The 24,801-nt window shown below is 52.5% G+C and overlaps 1 protein-coding gene across 1 annotated transcript; it reads left to right on the forward strand.

Moving 5' to 3' along the window:
- Positions 1 to 1,724: 1,724 nt before the first annotated feature.
- On the forward strand, positions 1,725 to 21,855 carry LOC120104372 (actin-depolymerizing factor). Its single transcript, XM_039115294.1, has 3 exons — positions 1,725 to 1,868; positions 2,948 to 3,213; positions 21,273 to 21,855. Exons 1-3 carry the CDS (start codon positions 1,854 to 1,856, stop codon positions 21,421 to 21,423), a joined length of 432 nt encoding a protein of 143 aa, XP_038971222.1. The 5' UTR covers positions 1,725 to 1,853; the 3' UTR covers positions 21,424 to 21,855.
- Positions 21,856 to 24,801: the final 2,946 nt, after the last annotated feature.

The raw sequence follows: 24,801 nt of genomic DNA on the forward strand, positions 1-24,801 counted from the left end.
CTTTGCTCATTGATGGAGCGTTATCCTTGACCTTGAAAGAGTGAAGGTCTTGTAGGCTTGATGTCTTCCATGTTTGTGCTCTCTTTTACTGTTTGCTGGTTCTTGTGGCCTTCCTGGAGATGTTTCTCTTCATCATTCTGTGAATTTATGCTATAACTAACTAAAGTTGCATTGCAGTACCAACTATTTATGCTACAACTAACTAAAGTTGAATGGAGGTTTTTTTCCTTCCAACTATTTTTTGTATTTGAAATAACGGTCACCACTTGTGATGGTGGCGTCGGCAAACAGTACCAATTTTGGTGCTGAAATGGTACCGGAATCATCACATCCACATGCCGTCACTTGAAGTTGCTGGGAGAGCACATGTCAAAAACATTGATAAATGCAGTCTATTTTGGATGAAGTGAAAAGCGAAATATGATTTATGGGAAATTTTTGGCATATTTGGTTGATCATAGAAAAGTGATAGATTTTCAGAGTGTTTATATTTGGTTGATTATCTATTTTTCTAAGAAAGTTATGTATAATTTTTATTATACTCTTAATAAAAATTAGATTTTTAATGTTTTGGATCAAATAAGAATAGTTAAAGGGTTTTTTGGAAAAAAATAAAAATGTTTTGATTTTTGGCTCATAGAAAAGTAATTTTTCTATATTTTTGATGTAAATTTTTTTTTTATAAAACATGGAACAATATTTCTATGAAAATATAATTTTTTCGTCTCTTATTTGAAAACTTCAACTAAACAAGAAGTATTTTTTTGAATTTTTTTTTTATATATATATACAACCAAACGAGCTTTAAATGGAATGTGCCTCCCATGCTCTTCCTGATCCAACTAAAAAATTTAGAGATGGAAGGCGGCTCTCATGCCCGAAATGCGCTAGTGCAGGATGCCAGGATCTCCTCGCTAATCGAGGCACAACGGGCATCCGGAGCCACCTTCCAACCAGCCCGCCCTGCCACGTGGAGATCTCCTCATTATTAAAGGTCGTCACGACGCGAGATTTTGATGATGCATAGAAATCGTTTGCAGCCGGACCCAACCGACCGGGTTCGAGGTGAACCAGCCGGGTTGGTTGGACGTACCATCGCGTTCATTCAACGCAGTGTCTCTCTTTCGTTTTTTCCGCTTTTCTTTTAAAACTCAAAAGCAAACGGATGCTAGGCCAAAAAAAATGCCAGGGACAGGAAGATAATAATCAAATAAAAAAAAGGGCAAAAAAGAAGCACGTGATGACGGAGAATAGCGTTTAATCTAGGCGGACCCGTCATTATTTCGGTCTGGGAAGACACGTGGCTGGCGTCCAGTAGGAAGGTCGCAAGCCAATGTTGACGACCACGGACCCAATCCCGCCAAATCTTAGATCATAGTCGACGGGACACACTCGGGCGGTCAAAACCGTCCAGATGAGTGCTAGGTGCATCACAAATCAACTATGCCATCCGAAATGCGCGACACCAATAGATCGATCTATTTTTCCCTGACACGCATCTCAACAAATTCTCCGGGACGATTCACACTGCACGATAGGCGCACAAGCGACGGATACTATTTGCTATGTTAGATGTTTCGCGTTCTCGCTACTCTACCTACCAGAAACGCGACGCGCCGCCCCCCACTGCCGCTGTTACTTTTTTTTTCTTTTTCTTTCTTTAAAAAATTAGAGAAAAGAAAAATATTCTTTTGCTTTGTTGTCCTTTTTTTATATTTTTTTTTTCTTGTTCACCTTTCCGACCAAATTAGACAGGCATTTAGTTCTCCCTCCTCCCCGTTCCTCTATTCATTCATTCATTCATCTCTCTCTCTCTCTCTCTCTCTCTCTGCCTCTGAGATCGAGGAGGAGCCATGTCGTTCCGAATGGTATTTGCTTGCGCTACTCTTTCTTGTGGATTTTGTTTAGGGAATACTAGTTTTGATATTGTTGCTTTAAGATTTCTTGATTTTTTTTTGAAACTTTGGCTAGATTCGTGGGAAAACAGTAGCATCTTATAGTGAATATCTTGATTCCTCCATGCTTGTGATGATCGGACTGCTCTCTCTTTCTGTTTTCACATGGAAATTGGGCAAATCTTGATGGATTTCTTGATCTCGTCTTAATTAGAGCAACGTTCGTTTCGTTGCCGTAGGATACACATTCTTCTTGTCGAACGAGGAACATCTTGATGAAGATCTTTGTGTGAGTCACTATACTAAATAAATACCATATCTTTTAGAGTTTGTTTTTTTTTTTCGCGTCTTATATGGCAGACCGTATTGTTGATACTGAATTCTCTGTGTCACTTCTTATAGCCTTTCATGATCCACAGCTTACGGTTGTAGATCATGTTATGAGGATCTTCTTTTCTTGAAGTTAGGATAGTATTTGGTTGGATATATTAATTCTTGAGGTCCGATTGATTCCTCATATCTAGACTCCTTTTCTAGAATATTTTCATTGATCAGAACGGATTGTATCTTATCATTGCGAATGCTTCAATTTAGGCTGATTTTGATAGAAATAGTGCCTGCCTTATGCTTATTGTGTTGCAGTGTAGTATATCTTTGTAAAAAAAAATAGTTCTTTCTTCATTTTTATGGGGTAAAGTATTATTGATTATGTTGGATCTTTTTCCTAGTTCGCAGCATAACTTGGTAGAAAACTTTGATATTAAATAAGTGAATGTTGGTCCGTTTGAGTTCAGGCTTTTGTATGACTAATGTATTAATTTCAGTCTCCAGCTTTTACTTAGCGTCCTATAAATGAACTTGTTAAAATGGCAGATAATCAAAGGTTAGTTATTTGAGTTCTGGCTTTCTGTAAGTAATATTACTTGTTTCAGAGTCTGGCTTTTATATTTGCATCTCATAAATGAACTTGTAGATATTTATGGGATGTGTGACGAATGATAAAGTTGATTATGAGGATTAACTGTTTGCCATGGATTGGGATTCATGTGCAGTCAAGTGCATCTTCTGGGATGGGAGTAGCTGACCACAGCAGGACTACATTTCTTGAACTGAAAAGGAAGAAAGTGCATCGTTATGTGATATTTAAGATTGATGAAAAGAAAAAGGAGGTGGTTGTTGAGAAGACAGGAGCTCCAGGGGAGAGCTATGATGATTTTGCTGCTGCACTGCCTGAGAATGATTGCCGATATGCCATCTACGACTTCGATTTTGTGACTGATGAGAATTGCCAGAAGAGCAAGATATTTTTTATTGCATGGTTAGTCTCTTTCTAGCTCCTAAATTATTATAACTTGGCAGTTTAGTTTCTATACAGTTACATCATTCTTCCAACATCTTGATATTCTGAATAACTTGGTAGAAGAGCAAGATATTCTCTTTCTAGCTCCTGAATTATTATAACTTGGCAGTTTAGTTTCTATACAGTTACATCATTGCCAACATCTTGATATTCTGAATAACTTGGTAGAAGAGCAAGATATTCTCTTTCTAGCTCCTAAATTATTATAACTTGGCAGTTTAGTTTCTATACAGTTACATCATTCTGCCAACATCTTGATATTCTGAATAACTTGGTAGAAGAGCAAGATATTCTCTTTCTAACTCCTAAATTATTATAACTTGGCAGTTTAGTTTCTATACAATTGCGTCATTCTGACAACATCTTGATATTCTGAATGACATAACATTGTTTCTTTGGACGTTAATTATAGATAAGTGATTTAAGAAAGTAGTTAACTTTATTACTTGGTTTCAGTAACCTATGTGATTATGCTGCATTCAAACTCTTGATTTCTATGAGTTAATTTGTTTTCTATTGCATATCAGCTTTTTTAATAGCGAACAAGATCATGATGAGGCTGTTGCGTAGATTATAAGGGGACATTTGGGAGGGGACAAAACCTTGCGTATGATTATTATCCCCCTACTTGGTTCTATCAGGATTGTCCACAATTACTAGGTGTTGCTAGTGGTCCAAACCGAGAACGATTGACACGACGGTGTGAACGGGGTTCCGCCTGAGTTGTCTTGGTTGGTGCTGGTTGCGCTCCACCTTCCGCCAAGGAACCTGCAAACAAGCCTTGCACCACCACCAGGGTGGTGATGGCCCTCCGACGGTCAAGTCAGAGGAGATTGGAGGAGGAGAGATGATAATCACAAGTGGGAGAGAGTGCTCTGGGAGGTATTGCTTACCCCCCCTTCTCCCCCCAGCCGCATATATACCTGGCTGGGAGGTCTCTCAGGGGGGTTTGTCGTCGTGGGGCACGATAGAATGGCCACTGACATGGCCGTTACGGGGCGTCGTGGAGCAGCGCTGGGTACGGTCATGGCAGGGCGTAGTGGAGCTCCGCTTTGTACGGTTGATACAGGAGATCGTGGGCAGCATCGGGTACAGCCGTTGCAGGGAGTAGTGGAGCAGGAGGCCGCGGCGTGCCTCTGGAGAATAGCCTGTCGTTATCAAAAGATCTCCGACTCGGGGTCGGAATGCTGGATCATAGGGCAGCCGACCCGGGGTCGGGCTGCGAAGCCGAGGAGGTCCGACTCGGGGTCGGAGTGCTGGATCATAGGGCAGCCGACCCGGGGTCGGGCTGCGGAGCCGAGGAGGTCCGACTCGGGGTCGGAGTGCTGGATCATAGGGCAGCCGACCCGGGGTCGGGCTGCGGAGCCGAGGAGGTCCGACTCGGGGTCGGAGTGCTGGATCATAGGGCAGCCGACCCGGGGTCGGGCTGCGGAGCCGAGGAGGTCCGACTCGGGGTCGGAGTGCTGGATCATAGGGCAGCCGACCCGGGGTCGGGCTGCGGAGCCGAGGAGGTCCGACTCGGGGTCGGAGTGCTGGATCATAGGGCAGCTGTAGCTTTCCTGGATACGCGTGCCGATCACGTGGGGCATGGCGGCTCAATTCCCCCATAACAGTAGCCCCCCACTTCCGAGCCTGGAACCAGAAGGGGAACAGGTGAAGGGAGTGATGTTTCGAGATTGCCGCCATCCTTCGGAGAGGCGCGCGCGCTTCAAGCTTCCCGCCTTCTTTATGGCGTATGGCGGTTGCTGCTGACCTGGCAACCTGAGGATTTCGGCGGACATCCTTCCTTAATGGTGTCGATTCGCCTTTGGGGTGCGAGCGACCCTTCGGCGGCCAGGCGTCTTCTGGCGTCATCGAGGTGTCACTTGCCCTTTCGCCTATTTAATCGGGGGCCCTCCCCCGTCCGTCTTCTTCTTTACGGACATTTTCGAGTTTCTCCTTTGCGCTACCATTGTTGCCGCCGAAACGTTCGCTTGCTTTTCCTTTGACGCTTTCGGAGCCGTTCTTCCTCCTCTTCAAGTGAGTTTCCCACTCTTCTACTTTGAGCTCTTCATACTTTTTCTTTTTGTACTAGTGCACCCCAGTCGTTCCGGCCTTTCCCTCCTTCTTGACCCCGTCCTGACCGTAGATTGGCCATTAGGGATGGGCGAAGTGGGAGCAGATAGCATCAAGTCAAAACTGGTCGCCGAGGACTTAGACGGATTTGTGGCTCGGTACCACCTTCCCGAGGCCTGCAATGTCACGCTCCCAGGGCCTGAGGAGAGGATGTCTCATCCTCCTCGAGGGAAGATCGCCATCAATGAGGGCATCCTCCAGGCCGGGTTCCGCTTTCCCCCTTCAGACCTAGTCTTACAGGTGCTCCGGGGTTTAGGAATGGCACCGACGCAACTGGTGCCGAACTCGTGGCGTGCTCTGACGGTCTTCCAGGTTCTCTGTCGCTTGCATGCGATTCCCGCCACCTTGAACGTTTTCTGGGAGCTCTACGGCCTGAGCGGCCACCCCAGGACAAAGGGTGGTGGTGCTTCGCAGCGCGGCGAGGGTGCGGCCTTGTCAAGGAGGGTCCTACCTCCATTCACCACTGGAAGGAGCGCTTCTTTTTCGTTGATGCAGACCCCTCCTGGGAAATCAGGGCAATCTGGGGGACGCCGGTGAAGTCCCCAATTGGCCTGTCGAAGTTGTCGAGGGAGGAATCCGAGGGCGTCGCCGCCTTGAAGGGGTTGGTCGCCGAGGGCCAGCTTCCCCCGGTGGGCCGCCTTATTTCTGAGGATACCTTGGTGAACGTCGGTTTGAGCTCGGTCCCCACCGACCGTGAGTCCGCCATCGTTTCTTTAGCTCTTTTCTTCTCTTTCGTTCCTTCTTCCTTTCGGTTTCTCAGTCCCTGACCATCCCGTCCTTCTTGCAGAGGTCGACGACGTCACGCGGTCGGTGAAGTCGAAGGCTGTTGGTAGGGCGTCCCTGCTGGAAGCAGTCCGGAGGAGGAAACGAGCTCTTCCGAGCGGGGCCCCACCGGCGAAGAAGTCCCGTAAGGAGATACCTCCGATGCCGACCGACGAGTCCGGGCCCACCGGTCAGGGAGATGTCGTGGGCACCGACCGGCAGCTGACGCTGTATCAGCCCTCCGGTGGTAAGGTTGCCGCTACTCCGGAGGTGCCACCTGAGCCTGCTCAAGACGGACGGGTCGGACGTGATCGGTCCCCGACCCGGCCTTCGACTCGGTCGGCTCCTGATGACTCGAGGAGGGACGCGCCGAGGCCCCGGCCGAGCGGGACCCTATCAATTCCTGGGGCGACCCCCGCCCCGAGCGCGATCAGCCGGACTCTTCCCCAGGCGATGGATAAGGGTAAGGCTGCAGAACCACCATCCGGCTCCGGGGAGAAATCGGGGTCTGCCTTCACTACCGATGGCGCCCGAAATCTCATCGAAACAGTGTTGCTGGAGAAGGACCGTCGGCGGGTCCGGGAGTTGGATGTCTCTGACGTTGGGGCCGCCAGCTGCGTCTGTCTCATGTCGGTGAGTGTTCTTCTGGCCGTCTTTCACCATTTATTGGCTCTGTTGTTCTCCGCCTGACTCCCTTATTTTTCCTATTTCTTAGCTCGCCCAGTACATGATCCGTCTAGAGGAGTGCTACAAGGAACAGGCGGGGCTTTTGGCGAAGGCCGAGGATCGGCTGAAAGCAATGGAAGAGGGAGGCCGGGCTGCGGCAGGCAGGACGACCGGGGACCTCGAGGCGAGGCTCCGGGAGGCCGAAGAGCGGGCACTCGGCTTCGCCGCCCTGGAGGAGCAACTGTCAGAGGCTCGGGAGCAACTCAAAGCCGCCTCGGGCCTCGAAAGCAGGGTCAAGAAGGCGGAGGAACGGGCTGAAAAGCAGTCCCGGAAGATCGCGGACTATCGAGAGCGGTGGGAGAAGGCCCAGCGGTCTGCCGACAACGCCTGCGACCGAATCCGCTCTTTTGAAGCCAAACTAGGCGAACTGGAGTCGGCCCTGGAGAAGTCATGCACGGACGTCCAAGAGCTCCGTTCGCGCCTGAAGGAAGCCGAGGCCGCTCGGGTTGCTACCGAGGCGAAGCATAAAGAGGCTCAGGCTGATCTGCTGAGGGTCTCCTCTGAGGCCGAAGGCCGGATTGTGGCGAAGGTCTTGGAGGCCAAGGCTCAGATTATGGAGCGAGCTGAGGCGGAGCTGGCCGAGAAGAGGGCGGAAATCGGGCGTCAGGCGGTAGAGGCTTATCGCCAGTCCGCCGAGTTCGCCCATGATATGTCGGAGGCAGTGCGGACCTATCGCCAGTCTGACGAGTTTGTCCATGACGCGTCGGACGCGGGGGCCGAAGCCTTCACCTTGGGCTTCGAGGAGGGCCTGGCAAGGGTGTCGGCTAAGTATCCCGAAGTTGACCTGAGCGAGATCTCCCTCCTGGACTCCTCTCCGGCGCCATCGCCTGCTGGTTCTCCTGCTGCTTCCCTACCTCCCGCGGACGAGCCCGGCGTTCCCGACCCGGGAGTTCCTCCAAGCTGACCTCTTGTACCTTTCATTGTCTTTTTTATTTTTGTATGTCGGCGTTTTGCCCAATTGTATGGGCCTCGGCCCTGAAAATTAATGCACGTTGAATATTTCTTCATCTCGCCCTCGTCCTCTTTTTTTTTTTTTTTTTTTTTTTTTTTTTTTAGCTCTTGGTTGCTTCTTGCTGACTTTTGATTCCCGAAGTTCTTCCGGCGCTAGGCCAGGCATCCGAGGGTTAAACCTCAGGAAACTCTTCCGGCGCTAAGCCAGGCATCCGAGGGTTAGGCCTCAGGAAATTCTTCCGGCGCTAAGCCAGGCATCCGAGGGTTAGGCCTCAGGAAATTCTTCCGGCGCTAAGCCAGGCATCCGAGGGTTAGGCCTCAGGAAACTCTTCCGGCGCTGAGCCAGGCATCCGAGGGTTAGGCCTCAGGAAACTCTTCCGGCGCTAGGCCAGGCATCCGAGGGTTAGGCCTCAGGAAACTCTTCCGGCGCTAAGCCAGGCATCCGAGGGTTAGGCCTCAGGAAATTCTTCCGGCGCTAAGCCAGGCATCCGAGGGTTAGGCCTCAGGAAACTCTTCCGGCGCTGAGCCAGGCATCCGAGGGTTAGGCCTCAGGAAACTCTTCCGGCGCTAGGCCAGGCATCCGAGGGTTAGGCCTCAGGAAATTCTTCCGCTCGCTGGTCGGCCAAGGCTGGCGCAAGCCGAAGCGACCGGTCGGGGCTTCCGGCTAGTCTGCTCCCGGGATGATCATCGGGTTAGCCAGGCATCTGAGGGTTGTCAAGCCTCAGGGAAATTCCGCTCGTTGGTCGGCCAAGGCTGGCGCAAGCCGAGGCGACCGGTCGGGGCTTCCGGCTAGTCTGCTCCCGGGATGATCATCGGGTTAGCCAGGCATCTGAGGGTTGTCAAGCCTCAGGGAAATTCCGCTCGTTGGTCGGCCAAGGCTGGCGCAAGCCGAGGCGACCGGTCGGGGCTTCCGGCTAGTCTGCTCCCGGGATGATCATCGGGTTAGCCAGGCATCTGAGGGTTGTCAAGCCTCAGGGAAATTCCGCTCGTTGGTCGGCCAAGGCTGGCGCAAGCCGAGGCGACCGGTCGGGGCTTCCGGCTAGTCTGCTCCCGGGATGATCATCGGGTTAGCCAGGCATCTGAGGGTTGTCAAGCCTCAGGGAAATTCCGCTCGTTGGTCGGCCAAGGCTGGCGCAAGCCGAGGCGACCGGTCGGGGCTTCCGGCTAGTCTGCTCCCGGGATGATCATCGGGTTAGCCAGGCATCCGAGGGCCGAGCCTCGGGAGATTCCACTCGTTGGTCGGCCTAGGCTGGCGCAAGCCGGGGCGACCGGTCGGGGCTTCCGGCTAGTCTGCTCCCGGGATGATCATCGGGTTAGCCAGGCATCCGAGGGTTGTCAAGCCTCAGGGAAATTCCGCTCGTTGGTCGGCCAAGGCTGGCGCAAGCCGAGGCGACCGGTCGGGGCTTCCGGCTAGTCTGCTCCCGGGATGATCATCGGGTTAGCCAGGCATCTGAGGGTTGTCAAGCCTCAGGGAAATTCCGCTCGTTGGTCGGCCAAGGCTGGCGCAAGCCGAGGCGACCGGTCGGGGCTTCCGGCTAGTCTGCTCCCGGGATGATCATCGGGTTAGCCAGGCATCTGAGGGTTGTCAAGCCTCAGGGAAATTCCGCTCGTTGGTCGGCCAAGGCTGGCGCAAGCCGAGGCGACCGGTCGGGGCTTCCGGCTAGTCTGCTCCCGGGATGATCATCGGGTTAGCCAGGCATCTGAGGGTTGTCAAGCCTCAGGGAAATTCCGCTCGTTGGTCGGCCAAGGCTGGCGTAAGCCGAGGCGACCGGTCGGGGCTTCCGGCTAGTCTGCTCCCGGGATGATCATCGGGTTAGCCAGGCATCTGAGGGTTGTCAAGCCTCAGGGAAATTCCGCTCGTTGGTCGGCCAAGGCTGGCGCAAGCCGAGGCGACCGGTCGGGGCTTCCGGCTAGTCTGCTCCCGGGATGATCATCGGGTTAGCCAGGCATCTGAGGGTTGTCAAGCCTCAGGGAAATTCCGCTCGTTGGTCGGCCAAGGCTGGCGCAAGCCGAGGCGACCGGTCGGGGCTTCCGGCTAGTCTGCTCCCGGGATGATCATCGGGTTAGCCAGGCATCCGAGGGCCGAGCCTCGGGAGATTCCACTCGTTGGTCGGCCTAGGCTGGCGCAAGCCGGGGCGACCGGTCGGGGCTTCCGGCTAGTCTGCTCCCGGGATGATCATCGGGTTAGCCAGGCATCCGAGGGTTGTCAAGCCTCAGGAAAATTCCGCTCGTTGGTCGGCCAAGGCTGGCGCAAGCCGAGGCGACCGGTCGGGGCTTCCGGCTAGTCTGCTCCCGGGATGATCATCGGGTTAGCCAGGCATCTGAGGGTTGTCAAGCCTCAGGGAAATTCCGCTCGTTGGTCGGCCAAGGCTGGCGCAAGCCGAGGCGACCGGTCGGGGCTTCCGGCTAGTCTGCTCCCGGGATGATCATCGGGTTAGCCAGGCATCTGAGGGTTGTCAAGCCTCAGGGAAATTCCGCTCGTTGGTCGGCCAAGGCTGGCGCAAGCCGAGGCGACCGGTCGGGGCTTCCGGCTAGTCTGCTCCCGGGATGATCATCGGGTTAGCCAGGCATCTGAGGGTTGTCAAGCCTCAGGGAAATTCCGCTCGTTGGTCGGCCAAGGCTGGCGCAAGCCGAGGCGACCGGTCGGGGCTTCCGGCTAGTCTGCTCCCGGGATGATCATCGGGTTAGCCAGGCATCTGAGGGTTGTCAAGCCTCAGGGAAATTCCGCTCGTTGGTCGGCCAAGGCTGGCGCAAGCCGAGGCGACCGGTCGGGGCTTCCGGCTAGTCTGCTCCCGGGATGATCATCGGGTTAGCCAGGCATCTGAGGGTTGTCAAGCCTCAGGGAAATTCCGCTCGTTGGTCGGCCAAGGCTGGCGCAAGCCGAGGCGACCGGTCGGGGCTTCCGGCTAGTCTGCTCCCGGGATGATCATCGGGTTAGCCAGGCATCTGAGGGTTGTCAAGCCTCAGGGAAATTCCGCTCGTTGGTCGGCCAAGGCTGGCGCAAGCCGAGGCGACCGGTCGGGGCTTCCGGCTAGTCTGCTCCCGGGATGATCATCGGGTTAGCCAGGCATCCGAGGGCCGAGCCTCGGGAGATTCCACTCGTTGGTCGGCCTAGGCTGGCGCAAGCCGGGGCGACCGGTCGGGGCTTCCGGCTAGTCTGCTCCCGGGATGATCATCGGGTTAGCCAGGCATCCGAGGGTTGTCAAGCCTCAGGGAAATTCCGCTCGTTGGTCGGCCAAGGCTGGCGCAAGCCGAGGCGACCGGTCGGGGCTTCCGGCTAGTCTGCTCCCGGGATGATCATCGGGTTAGCCAGGCATCTGAGGGTTGTCAAGCCTCAGGGAAATTCCGCTCGTTGGTCGGCCAAGGCTGGCGCAAGCCGAGGCGACCGGTCGGGGCTTCCGGCTAGTCTGCTCCCGGGATGATCATCGGGTTAGCCAGGCATCCGAGGGCCGAGCCTCGGGAGATTCCACTCGTTGGTCGGCCTAGGCTGGCGCAAGCCGGGGCGACCGGTCGGGGCTTCCGGCTAGTCTGCTCCCGGGATGATCATCGGGTTAGCCAGGCATCCGAGGGTTGTCAAGCCTCAGGGAAATTCCGCTCGTTGGTCGGCCAAGGCTGGCGCAAGCCGAGGCGACCGGTCGGGGCTTCCGGCTAGTCTGCTCCCGGGATGATCATCGGGTTAGCCAGGCATCCGAGGGCCGAGCCTCGGGACATTCCACTCGTTGGTCGGCCACTTGTCGCTCGCCGCCCATCGGGGTTTCTCTGTGCCCAGCCGCGACCGTGTTTCTCCTCTCCTCCAAGCGTTGCCTGGGGGGAACACGAGAAGGGTATTAAACGCTAATTAATGCGTTACCTGGGAAATCGGATCGCCAGTTGCTGCTGGTGAGGAGTGTTAGTTGAGCGGCCGCGATACGCGGGTTCTTCGAGGAGGATGCGGCCTGGGCGCGAGCGGAGACACGTGGACCTAGGGGTATACGTCACCCGGATCGTCCTGCACAAAGAATGCGATTTAAGGAGAGTGACGCTTAGGAAATCGCGGGGAGATACGCCTCGGGAGCCGGAACGGCTCCGGATTCAGTGCGCCTGCATTTATTGGAGCCACCCGTATCGGAACTACCAGGGGGCCGCAGCTTGGCTATAAATACAGGTGCAGGTACGATGGAATTTGCCAAGCCGGAGCTGCAGGTTGCCATGGATCGCGGACCTCCTCCTTGGCATATGACTGAGAGACTCCTGTCGAAGGAAAGGGGAGGCGCTCCCCTTACAACTTCAGCCAACTAGCCGTTTCATCTGGGATCAACAAGGAGGGTCTCCCCGGCGGAACTCCGCTCTAGGCGTTTCATCCGGGATCACATCTCCCCTCCTTGAAGTTCAGCCTCCCGGTTGAGCTCTGCGCCGGACGCTCAATCCGGGACCGCGCCTCCATATACTCTTCCCCCTTGAATCCCTTCTCTTCCCTACCACTGGGGAAGATGGGAATATCCTTTGGAGGCGGCGTTCCCCTGGGGGCAGCGGGAGCTTCTTCTGCGGCGGCTCCTCCTCTTTTTGGTGAGGTGCTGGATGGCACCTCCGGTTAGAAGCACCCACTTCTGGTGGGACTGCAGCCGCCCTGGGTTGAGGGTTTGGGTCCCCACCTCTTCTTTACTTTCTTTACTCCCTAATTCCCCTCTGGGAATTCCTTGTAATCACACGAGCACGCCACTGTAACCAGAAATTATTGAAATGAAAAGTATTGCACCTTTTTAAATTGTCTTTCTGGCCTTGTTGTTCTACTGGTAATACATCCGCAGGTTAGCGGAATTCCAGCCCCTTGGAATTTCTCGGCCATCTAGGGCTTCCAACTGGTAGGAGCCAGGTCGGTTTACCCAACGAACTTTATACGGGCCTTCCCAATTTGGCGCTAGCTTCCCACCTTCCGTAGGTTGAGATGCCTTAGCTCGTCTCAGCACCAGATCTCCAATTCTGAAAAGCTTCGGTCGGACTTTGGAGTTGTAATATCGGGCCACCCTCTGCTGATACATTGCCATCCGTACCTGAGCCATTTCCCTTGCCTCTTCCAAGAGATCCAAGTTCCCTCGGAGTTGCTCTGAATTGGCCTCGGGTCGGTGCGCGGCCACCCGAGGCGAGGGGAGTCCGAGCTCCACGGGGGCAACGGCTTCCGTGCCATAGGTTAGGCTGAAAGGCGTCTCTCCAGTAGGAGTCCGTTGTGTGGTCCGATACGCCCAAAGGACATTCTCGAGTTCCTCGACCCAAGCTTGCCCCGTCCGGCCGATCCGCGCTTTGATACCTTGGAGGATTGTCCGATTTGTGACCTCGGCCTCGCCGTTGGTTTGGGGATGCGACACGGATGTGAACCGATGCTCGATCCCGAATTCCTCGCAGAAGTCCCGGAAGTGCTTGTTATCAAACTGTCGACCGTTATCCGAGATGAGGACCCGAGGTACTCCAAATCGGACAATGATGTTCTTCTTCACGAACTTCCGGACTTGTGCCTCCGTGATGGTGGCCAGTGGCTCTGCCTCCACCCACTTGGTGAAGTAGTCGATGGCGACAATCAAAAATTTCCGCTGGGCCGAAGCGACGGGGAATGGTCCGAGGATATCCATTCCCCACTGTGCGAAGGGCCAGGGCGCGGTGATTGGCGCCAAGGGGACAGAGGGGACTCTCTGGACGTTGGCGTGGCGCTGGCAGGCGTCGCATTTCCGCACGTGGTCCTTCGAGTCCTCCAACAAGGTCGGCCAATAGTAGCCTTGCCTCATGATCTTATGCGCCAAGGACCTAGCCCCCAAGTGCGATCCGCAGATGCCTTCGTGGACTTCGCCGAGGGCGTAGGCCGCTTCCGCGGGGCGGAGGCACCTTAAGAGGGGGGCGGTAAACGAGGTCCGATACAGCCTCCCTTCATAAAGTACGTAGTGGGCGGACTTCTTTACAAGCCGCCGGGCCTGATCTTCGTCTTCAGGGAGGATTCCTTCGGCGAGGTAGGCGACGAGCGGGTCCATCCAAGACGGCTCCGGATCAATTGCCATCACCGCTCCAGCCCCGTCAATGCTCGGGGCATCCAGGGTCTCCAGGTAGATTGCCCTCGACAAGTTGTGCGCGTCTGCGTCCACTAGGCGGGACAACCTGTCGGCCCTGGCATTTTCGCTCCTCGGGACCTGCTGAATGTCAACACTGCCGAGGTCGGGAATGAGTGTTTGCACCTTCCGGACGTAGCTCTGCATGGTCGGGCTCCGCGCCTCGAACTCCCCTCGAACCTGCCCGACCACCAGCTGGGAGTCGGTGAAGACTTTCAGACGCCGGATGCCGAGCTCCTTGGCGAGTTTGAGTCCCGCGACTAGGGCCTCGTACTCCGCCTCATTGTTGGTCACTGGAAATCCGAACCTCAAGGCATACTCGGCTATCACTCCATCGGGATTGGTGAGGACCAGCCCAGCCCCTCCACCTTCAGGGTTCGACGACCCGTCAATGTGGAGCGTCCAGATCGGGAGATCGAGGCTGGGTGTCTCCGGCGGCTTAGGTTCCGCCTCCTGCACAGTGCACTCAGCGAGAAAGTCCGCGAGCACCTGGGCCTTGATGGCTGGTCGGGGCTGGTAGCGGATGTCGAACTCACCAAGTTCTACTGCCCACTTCACCAGCCGTCCCGCATTCTCTGGATTGCTGAGAATCTGCCGCAGTGGTTGATCGGTCAAAAGGGTGACAGAATGAGCCTGGAAATAGGGGCGAAGCCTCCTGGTCGCAGTCAGCAGCGCGAAGGCGATCTTCTCAGCCTTCGTGTACCGCGTCTCGGCATCCCGGAGGACTCGGCTGATGTAGTATACAGGCTTCTGAAGTCTTGCCTCTTCCCGAACCAGTACTGCGCTGACTGCGGTTGGGGAGACCGCCAGGTAAAGGTAGAGCATCTCCCCCTCTTGCGGCTTGGACAGCAGGGGAGGAGACGCCATGTACTCCTTGAGCTGGTCGAACGCCGCATGACATTCGGCCGTCCAGAGGAAGTCTTTTGGGCGCTTCAACACCTTGAAGAATGGTTGGCAGCGTTCGGCCGACTTTGCCACAAATCGTCCGAGCGCGGCGACCCTTCCAGCGAGCTCCTGAACCTCCTTCACTTTGGTCGGAGGGGACATATCTTGGATGGCTTTGATCTTGTCCGGGTTGGCCTCGATCCCGCGCTGGTTGACAATGAAACCGAGGAACCTCCCGGCCGAAGCACCAAAAGCGCACTTCGCTGGGTTTAGCTTCATGCGAAACTTTCGCAAGGTGGTGAAAGTCTCCTCCAGATCTGCAATGTGCTGGTCTGCATGGCGGCTTTTTACCAGCATATCGTCCACGTACACCTCCATATTCCGGCCGATCTGCTCCTTGAAGATTTTATTGACGAGGCGCTGGTAAGTGGCGCCAGCGTTCTTCAGACCGAAGGGCATTACCTTGTAACAGTACAGCCCCCGGTCTGTTATGAAGGCAGTTTTCTCCTCGTCCTGTGGAGCCATCATTATTTGGTTGTAGCCGGAGAAGGCGTCCATAAAAGACAGTAGCTGATATCCGGAAGTCGCGTCGACCAGTTGGTCTATCCGTGGAAGCGGAAAGCTATCCTTGGGGCACGCCTTGTTCAGGTCGGTGTAGTCGACGCACATCCTCCACTTCCCGCTCGCCTTCCGGACAAGTACGACGTTTGCCAGCCACTCGGGGTAGCTCACCTCTCTTATGAAACCTGCCTCCAAGAGTTTGTCTACCTCCTGGTCGACCACCCGGATCCGATCCGGGGCACAGTGTCTCTTCTTTTGCTTTACTGGTCGGTGGGTCGGGTCGACGTTGAGGGCGTGAGAAACGACCTCCGGGTCGATCCCAGGTACATCGGCCGCCGACCAGGCAAACACATCTGCATTGGCTCGGAGGAATTCCACTAACCGGAGCCGAGCTTCCAAGTCGAGGTTGGCACCGACCCGGACCGTGCGGTCCGGGCGGCCTTCTTCGAGGGGAACTTCGATTACGCCCTCGGCCGGCTCCCCGTGCCGCAAGGCCACTTCGTCTCTGGCGTCAAGTGACTCGACGCTTAGGGCCTCCATGGGCTTCTTCCCTTTGAGAGTTGCTAGGAAACACTGCCGTGCGGTCGGCTGGTCACCTCGGACCTCTCCAATCCCGGCCGCTGTGGGGAACCGCATGAGCAAATGGTAGGTAGAAACCACCGCGCGAAGGGCGTTCAGTCCGGGTCGTCCGAGGATAGCGTTGTAGGCCGAGGGGACACGGACGACCAAGAACCCGAGCCGCACCGTGGCTTCTGCGGGTGCAATGCCCGCAGTCACAGGCAGCTCGATGACACCTTCGGCCGAGATAGCGTCTCCAGTGAATCCTATGAGGGGGGTGGATGTTTTGTGCAACAATTGTCGGGAAAAGCCCATCTTTTGGAAGGCCTCGTAATACAAAATATCAGCTGAGCTTCCACTATCCACAAGAACACGCCTTACATCATAGTCCGCCATAGTGAGAGAGATCACCATGGCGTCATCGTGGGGAGTCTGAACCCCCTTTACATCTTCATCACAAAAAGTGATTACATTTCCGACCCGCTGCCTCTTCGCGACGGCCACTCCTGATACTTCCGCCGAGCCCCCTGCGTTCCTCACGGGCCGAGAGCAGCCCCCAGTGATGGTGTGGATCACTCCCGCAACGGGTCGATTCTGCTCCCGAGGCTCCTGAGGGGCCGGGTCGGCTGGACGCGGGTCTGCGGGGGGACGTCGGTCGTTTACATATCGACCGAGACGCCCTCGGCGAATGAGAGCCTCGATCTCGTCCCGAAGCTGGAAGCAGTCTTCGGTATCGTGGCCGTGGTCTCGGTGGTACTCACAGTACGCCCGAGAAGGCTTCCTCCCAGGGATCTTCTTCATCTGCCTCGGGACCGGGAGGTCCTCCCGCCCCCTGACCTCCATGAGGATCTGGGCCCGGGGGGCCAGGAGTGGGGTGTACCGGTTGAAGCGTCGGTGCGGAGAACGAGGGCGTGTGGCGCCGTGGTTCCTCGCTGGTGACGGGCTTCTGCGCCGGCGTTGAGGCGTCGGGCTCCTCCTCTGGGGTGCCTCTTTTCGCCTTTTCTTCCCGGGCTTTAGAGGGGCCTCGGCGGCCTCCTTGTTCCGGTGGGAGGCTGCCTCCTCGGCGTCTGCATACTGGTTTGCCCGAGACAACAGCTCCGGGAAGCTCCGCGGCAGGCGTTTGTCCAGGGAGAAGGTGAGTCTGCCCTTCCGGAAGCCTCGCTTCAGGGCTGAGAGAGCCACCTCCTGGCTCAAATTCCGGACCTCCAGTGTTGCCTTGTTGAAGCGGGTGAGATAATCCCGCAGGCTCTCTCCCTCGTTCTGCCGGACATCGAAGAGGGAGTCGGAGACCAGTCTTCGCCGGCTACTGACGGCGAAATGGCTGATGAAGAGACGGGTGAACTGGTGGAAGGACTGGATGGAATTAGCCTCCAGGCCGGCGAACCACGCCCTTGCCGGGCCGCGGAGGGTCGCCGGGAAGGCCTTGCAGAGGAGAGGATCCGATGCTCCATGGAGGAGCATAAGAGTCCTGAAACTCTCCACGTGGTCCCGTGGGTCCGCCGCCCCGTCGTAGGGTTCGATCGCCGGCATTTTGAACCCCGGCGGGTTTAGGGTTCGCAGGATCCTTGAGGCAAGCGCCGGCTGGGAGGAGATTTCCAAGTCGGCGAAGGGATCTTTGGAGTGGCCCTTCAGGACCTGGAGCTGTCTGTGGAGATCGTCCACCCGCCGGTCCAGGGAGCGCGACCGGTGGGTGGGAGACAAGGAGCGGCGCGAGGGGGACCGACTGGAGTGCGGGCCCCTCGAGGACTGGGGTGTCTGAGAACGCGCCCGGGTCCGCCTCTCGTACCCCGCGCAGCTCCGATGAGAAGGTCCTGGCAGAATGGACCGCACTCGAGAATCCTCCCCGCGCCGGCGCTCCTCTCCATGGGAGAGGAAGGAGCGCGGGTTGTGAGGAAGAGGCGAGTGCTCGGGGAGCAGCGGCTCCTGAGCCCGCTGCGGCACCCGAGAGATCACACCCTGCAGATTCTGCACTGCCTCCGCGAGGGTGCGAACCTGCTGGGCTAGCTGGTCGAACTGAGCAGGTTCGACCGTCTGAATGGGAGGAGAAGCGGTGGAATGCTGCTGAGAGTGTGTTGGGGACGCAGCAGCCTCCCGGCCAGAGGCGCGAGAGGCTCCGCGACCGGAAGCATTGGAAGCTCCGCGACCACCTCGCCGTGCCATTACGATCGTTCTGAGATTCGCCCCTCCCTCTAGCGCCAACTGTTGCTGGTGGTCCAAACCGAGAACGATTGACACGACGGTGTGAACGGGGTTCCGCCTGAGTTGTCTTGGTTGGTGCTGGTTGCGCTCCACCTTCCGCCAAGGAACCTGCAAACAAGCCTTGCACCACCACCAGGGTGGTGATGGCCCTCCGACGGTCAAGTCAGAGGAGATTGGAGGAGGAGAGATGATAATCACAAGTGGGAGAGAGTGCTCTGGGAGGTATTGCTTACCCCCCCCTTCTCCCCCCAGCCGCATATATACCTGGCTGGGAGGTCTCTCAGGGGGGTTTGTCGTCGTGGGGCACGATAGAATGGCCACTGACATGGCCGTTACGGGGCGTCGTGGAGCAGCGCTGGGTACGGTCATGGCAGGGCGTAGTGGAGCTCCGCTTTGTACGGTTGATACAGGAGATCGTGGGCAGCATCGGGTACAGCCGTTGCAGGGAGTAGTGGAGCAGGAGGCCGCGGCGTGCCTCTGGAGAATAGCCTGTCGTTATCAAAAGATCTCCGACTCGGGGTCGGAATGCTGGATCATAGGGCAGCCGACCCGGGGTCGGGCTGCGAAGCCGAGGAGGTCCGACTCGGGGTCGGAGTGCTGGATCATAGGGCAGCCGACCCGGGGTCGGGCTGCGGAGCCGAGGAGGTCCGACTCGGGGTCGGAGTGCTGGATCATAGGGCAGCCGACCCGGGGTCGGGCTGCGGAGCCGAGGAGGTCCGACTCGGGGTCGGAGTGCTGGATCATAGGGCAGCCGACCCGGGGTCGGGCTGCGGAGCCGAGGAGGTCCGACTCGGGGTCGGAGTGCTGGATCATAGGGCAGCTGTAGCTTTCCTGGATACGCGTGCCGATCACGTGGGGCATGGCGGCTCAATTCCCCCATAACACTAGGTATCCTAGGGCTATCAGCATCAGCTCTAGCTATGTCTTACAGTGAAGAAATCCATGCCCCCTTTTTGACTCAGTACATTAAGTCTTTATATATGTATGACTATCAGCATCAGCTCTAGCTATCTCTGAGAGCTATCTGGTGAAATCATCAAGCAAGTCCCTATCGTTTCCCTAATTTGTCCTCCCCCAACCCTCCTTTCTAAGACAGCCACACAACCCTCCCCCTTCCCCAGCCACCGCTACACCCCACACTCCCCACGCCAACACCCCCCCCCCCCCCCCCCTCCTCCTCTCCTCCTCCTCCCTCTTCATCTCTGAGAGCTCGACGCATTTAGCTATCTCAAAATGATGAGTGATTGCATACTCCCTCAAAGTATCTCTAAACTTATGAACATCTTCAAAAAAAGAACCAACTTCCATGGATCCACTCTCCACATTCTTCTCAAATGTCTCTACCTTATAGTTCTCCTTCTCTCTATTGCCTAAGCTCTCCAAAAAGGTTTTAGCTATCCTCTGAAGGCAGCTCAAAGGAATCGTGGCTCGATGCTTCCGACCTGCTGTCACAGAACTCGAATTTTATCAAACAATCCATGTCACAGAACTCGAATTTTATCAAACAATCCATCTCCAACCTTTGACTTTTCCCTTGCCCCTTTCGACCTTCCTCTTGCTGCCATCCCCTTCCTAACCCTCCCATAACAAACCGTCCCCTGTGGACCTTTGTGTCTCTGCGCCAGCTTCGACTGATAGCTGGTAACCAACTGGCACTATGCTTTCGTCTGGCCTCTCCTGTCGTACTGGCTCACTGTGTTCAGCTGCCTGCTTTTCTTATGCTGGCCTGTGCTGTTGTTGTTCCATCTATTGTGCCGCACCTTGCTCTAGAGTGCAGTACATGTGAACAGCCTCCTGGAATTGCATACTTCAAACATATCCAACAACTCAAGGTCATCATTTATTTCAGTATATTCATCCTTCCCAAGTACTTTGTGTATTAGTTGCATGGGTGAAATTTGATTCAAGTTCCATCAAGTGGGCACATCAGCAGCACATTCACAGAGGTTCCGTCTATCAAGATCGATGAGAATCGTGCCTCTTCTGCTTGCTACATACTTAGGCTTATATATCTTGGCTCCTATTGTCCAGTAGCCACTACAGTGGACCCTGATATTGGACAGCTTTTCAGCCATCTAATTGACAGTGAATCATAATTGACAACGAATCAATGTAAATGAGAACACCAAGTAAGAAGGCCATGTTCCTTTCTCTATGAAATTTGTAACTTTGCTCGATTCTCATGTGGTGAGTAGAATTCTATGTGGAGAGCGAGAGGAGAAGGGAGAGGGAGAAGAGGAGGAAAGAGGAGGAGAGGGAAAAGAAGATGAAGAGGGAGAAGGAGGAGAGGATGGGGGCGGCGATGGTGGTGGCCAGGGGGTCACTGGCGGGGGCTGTGTGGCCGTCTTAGGGAGAAAGGTTGGAGGAAGGGATGGGGCTAGGGTTAGGGCTTGGGGTGGGTTTTGTTCATGGGGGTGATGGTGATGACAGATCCAATCATCACCTAATTAGCTCAATGTTAGCTGACAAGGAGGCACTTCTAACGAATTACGTCCATGTCGGCTGACAAGTAAGCATCGCCGGCGAGCTCTGACCCCAATTGGGCAGAGAGTGGGCAACATTACAACAATCTGAAAAATGCAGAGTTGACATGACAGCAAGTGAACATGTAGTGGGGTATTTGCAAATTCATTCAAAATGGAGTGGGTTATTTTTTTCAGCCTAGAGTTTAACACATTGTACAATGTCTTGTGAAGTCTGCTAGATGAAGTTGCCCACATCCAAGGCACTCTAGGACATAAAAGCCTACTCCCTTTTGTATACCACATGCAAACCAAAGGTTTGCATAAAGTACATTCAAATCATATTATGTTCTTGCGTGCAAAACACTCCAAGTTTCTTTGGCTTGGACATTCTACGTATGCGTAATGCTTGCTTTCATCCTGTAGCAATGTACTAATATTTGAAAATATGATGAAAATAACCTTTTTTACACATATATTCAGTCAACATCGATGCTCTTCACATGTCGCAGTGGGTAACATAATTTTTATTTTTATTTTTATTTTTCTATAATCTCCTGCAGCTTTTCCTACAATCAAGTTGGAGATTGCAATACTATACATCACTCCATCCATCTAGAAAGAATTTTCTAGATTCAAGTTGTCATATATATCTGTGCGCGCGCGCGCCTGTGTGTGTTGCTTTATCAATATATATTAAAAACACTTGTTTTCAACTGCTGAATAGGTCTCCTTCCATCTCCCGCATCCGTGCTAAGATGCTGTATGCCACATCTAAGGATCGATTTCGACAGGAGCTTGATGGAATCCATTATGAGATTCAGGCTACCGACCCCACAGAGATGGATTTGGATGTGCTCAGAGACCGTGCAAACTAAGTCTACCAAGTTGCACGAACTTTTGTCGCAACAACCAGCTTGATTTGGGCCTCCTGCCCTCAGGTGTGGTTGATCATGTGTATTGTCTGGTTCAATGCACAATTGGTTATTTGAATAAATAGATCTCTACACCTGAAAAGGGCTCATGGAAGAGCTCCCTTGTTTAGTTAGATATCTTATATGTCCGAAGTGTGTGTTCCTCGATTTGAAAGATGCTTCTCAGTTAGTGGGCTTTGGTTGTGTTAAATGACTTCAGCTCACAAGTATCTGGAAACAATCTTGCCAACATGTCATGTTTGCTGTGTTGCTGTGATGGTGTTTGCTTATTAGCTTCTCTCTTTTCCTCCTTTTCACTTGAGGGTTATTATCATTTGCTTTGACACTATGTAATAGAAAATACAGGGCCGTTTCCCTGGTTGGTGGATTGATGCATATCATCTCTCTAGCAGCAATATCGTGGCTGTTTGTTGGAAAAATGATATGCTATTCTATGCTACAAGATTCTAGTTGCACATCCAGGCAAATTGATCATCTGGATGTTTAACCTTGTTGTTGATCATCTGCTAAAACATTTAGAGGAGGATATTGCAATTGTATCATGGTTCATCAAGCAAATCAGGTTCGAGAACTGGTTTGCCATTTAAGATGCTGTCATATTCTTTGTTGCTAATAGAGACAAAAATTCCATATCTATCTTGCATAGCATCTCATTGTGCCAAGATATAAGAACCATCTACCTCAGATTGGGTTCCAAACAAATTCTTGTGATATCCAAAAAGAGCATCAGCAGTCTGCTTTTCTTCGAAGATAGTCCTGTCATCTACTTCAATAACCTGAATCCAATTTATCCTTCTTCCACCATTAGCTAATTTATGAAAATACTCAGCATTTATGTCCCCAAGATGCAACCAATTTAGTCTTGATCTTTGTTTCTACAACACTTTACCTGTGCAGATCTTCAAGAGTGATTCCTTATCTGAACACCTTTCTCTGACTTCGTCCACTGAAAGCATTCCTTGGTCCTCTATAGAATCAATTCCACGAACAATCCTCTGCAGTTCCTCCTTGCTTCTTTTAAAATTAAAAATCTTCAAACCTTCAATTTTTTGACTTCTCTTTAACAAATCTTAAACTTCTTGGTCATCAATGCATATGATTAGAGCATTAGAAGAGATCCATGTTATATAAATAAAACAAATATTATTATGTATATATGTATGTACAAGACATGCATGCATGTGTACATGCATACATAAGATATGAATATAAGTAAACATGCATGTATTTATATATACTTATGTAGGTTCGAGTCAGGCTCGGTCTGACAACTTCAAAAATAAACCCAACCTGAAAGCTTCAATGGGTCTGATTTTGGATCCCCACCTGACCTATTCATCATTAGATGTGATTCATGTATTGGGTTTGCCGGTTGGAGTTATAGCCCTAGAGCAATGGTGAATTTGTAGCCCGGATACTATGAGAAGGTATGATGCAAACATAGAGATTTGGGAGATAGAGACGAAGCTTTGGAATTGCATTGCTTGAGGAAAGTCTGGTTCCCTTGATCGGGAAGTGTTGACTTCTTAAGTGAGGTCTTGATGTAGGAGTTTTAATTAAAAAAATAAATTTTCTTATTCTTTACACTTTAGTTATTTTAAATACTTTAAAATATTTTTTTGTGTAACGACTCTTTTAGAAGAGTTATGACTCTTTGAAAAAAATATTGATTTCTGAAATGATACGTTTTTTCGGTTTTTCGGATAGAGTCTATAAATAGACTCCTCTAAAATTAATTCAAAATTAATTTGATCTATTTCTTTCTCAAAAAGGCATTCTATCTCTCGGACGTTTCTTCTACAGGCTGATAGTGTTTTTATCCTTCAATTTTTTGCTTTCTATCTTTTTTATTTTCTAGGTATCTGAAAGAGTTGGTCGGGTCACGCCTCCCTAGTGATTGTGTTTGTTAGAGGAAGATCAGGCTGAGCCGGATTGTTGTACCATGGGGATGAGATCACGACAATCCTACATCAAATCATATTTTAGGGCAGTGTAGATCACACGCCTCGATTCAAACAAACTTTTTTAATCTTCTAATTTTATTCTAGTAGATTAATCGTTTATAATAATTTTATAAAATAAAGATATGGCAATTCTTAGATAAGTAATTTTTAACATTTTGAGTTGAGCACTGGAGCCATTTTAGTACTTTTAACTCTACATCAACCATCCGTTAGCGGTTATTTTAGCACTTCTATGTCACAACTTAGCCAAATTTTGTGTCCAATTCGACGCTTATACAGTACCGTGATCAATCAAATTTTGCATAGTTATATATATATATATATATATATATATATATATATATATATATATATCCAAGTAGCTTGACAACTTCAATTTTTATATTTAACACTTTCATTCTCATATGGGTCAGTCCACTGCAGAATCAATTTTTGCATTCATTTCAGTAATTAACTGTTTTTTTTTTTTGTGATCCAGTAACTGGCTTTCAATACGAACATAGACGCTTTATTTACCGTGCAAGTCCAGTATAAATTATAAAACCAAATTTTGCGTCAGTGACCGAAATACAGACCTGCCCAATTAGCTTTGGGAGAGCCCCCTGAGAGCCATTACTGTCTCTGTTTTAAAATGACACCGTACTGTCTCAGTTCTCTCATATCCGACGTATTTCCAGCATTTCTCCGAACGTAAGCATTCCTCTTTTAGATAGGAAAGCTTTTACCTTTTTTTCCTTGCTTTTGTTTTTTCCCGGAGACAGAGCAATTGCTCATTAATAAGGTCAGTCAGAGATCGCAGACAAAGAAGAAATAATGGTCAGATGCTATCAACAGGTTCCTTGTCTAAATTGGCGTCTCCATAAATCTGTCCTGATTAGTGGAATATCCTCGTCTCAGATCGACACTTCAACCCAAATCATCCAGCTTCAAGTCCTCACGTTTGCCCCCGAGCGTGCCATGAGGGGACCCGAACCCGAATGCAGCGACAAATCTGCCACCAAGGCAGAACGGCCATCACAAGTCGTTGACGGCTTCCGTGTTTCAATTTACGTTTATCATATTAGTGTCCCACGTAGCAAAGATCTCCTTTGTCTCTCTTCTATTACATATAAGCCAGCACGCAAACTCATCCGCGTCGAGTTTTTGCATGCACCCTCAGCCCTGACGTTAGGGATGACGATGTCCAGAATCCAATCACAAATCACCAAGACAGAAGAAGCGACCAAAATATTTTAGAGACCTATGGCAATCCACTTGACCAAGCAGATCATGTCATTGTGCTGCTACATCCGATATAAATTATGAATGAATAAGCATAAACAGATCGATGCATGCTTCTCTCATCGATCACATGAAA

The sequence above is a fragment of the Phoenix dactylifera genome, chromosome 18 (assembly GCF_009389715.1).
Source record: "Phoenix dactylifera cultivar Barhee BC4 chromosome 18, palm_55x_up_171113_PBpolish2nd_filt_p, whole genome shotgun sequence".
Taxonomy (NCBI): domain Eukaryota; kingdom Viridiplantae; phylum Streptophyta; class Magnoliopsida; order Arecales; family Arecaceae; genus Phoenix; species Phoenix dactylifera.

What these genes read in the sequence shown, in the direction of transcription:
- LOC120104372 (XM_039115294.1), top strand. An exon ending in AAGATATTTTTTATTGCATG is followed by an intron (nt 3,214 to 21,272) that starts GTTAGTCTCTTT and finishes ACTGCTGAATAG; the next exon opens with GTCTCCTTCCATCTCCCGCA.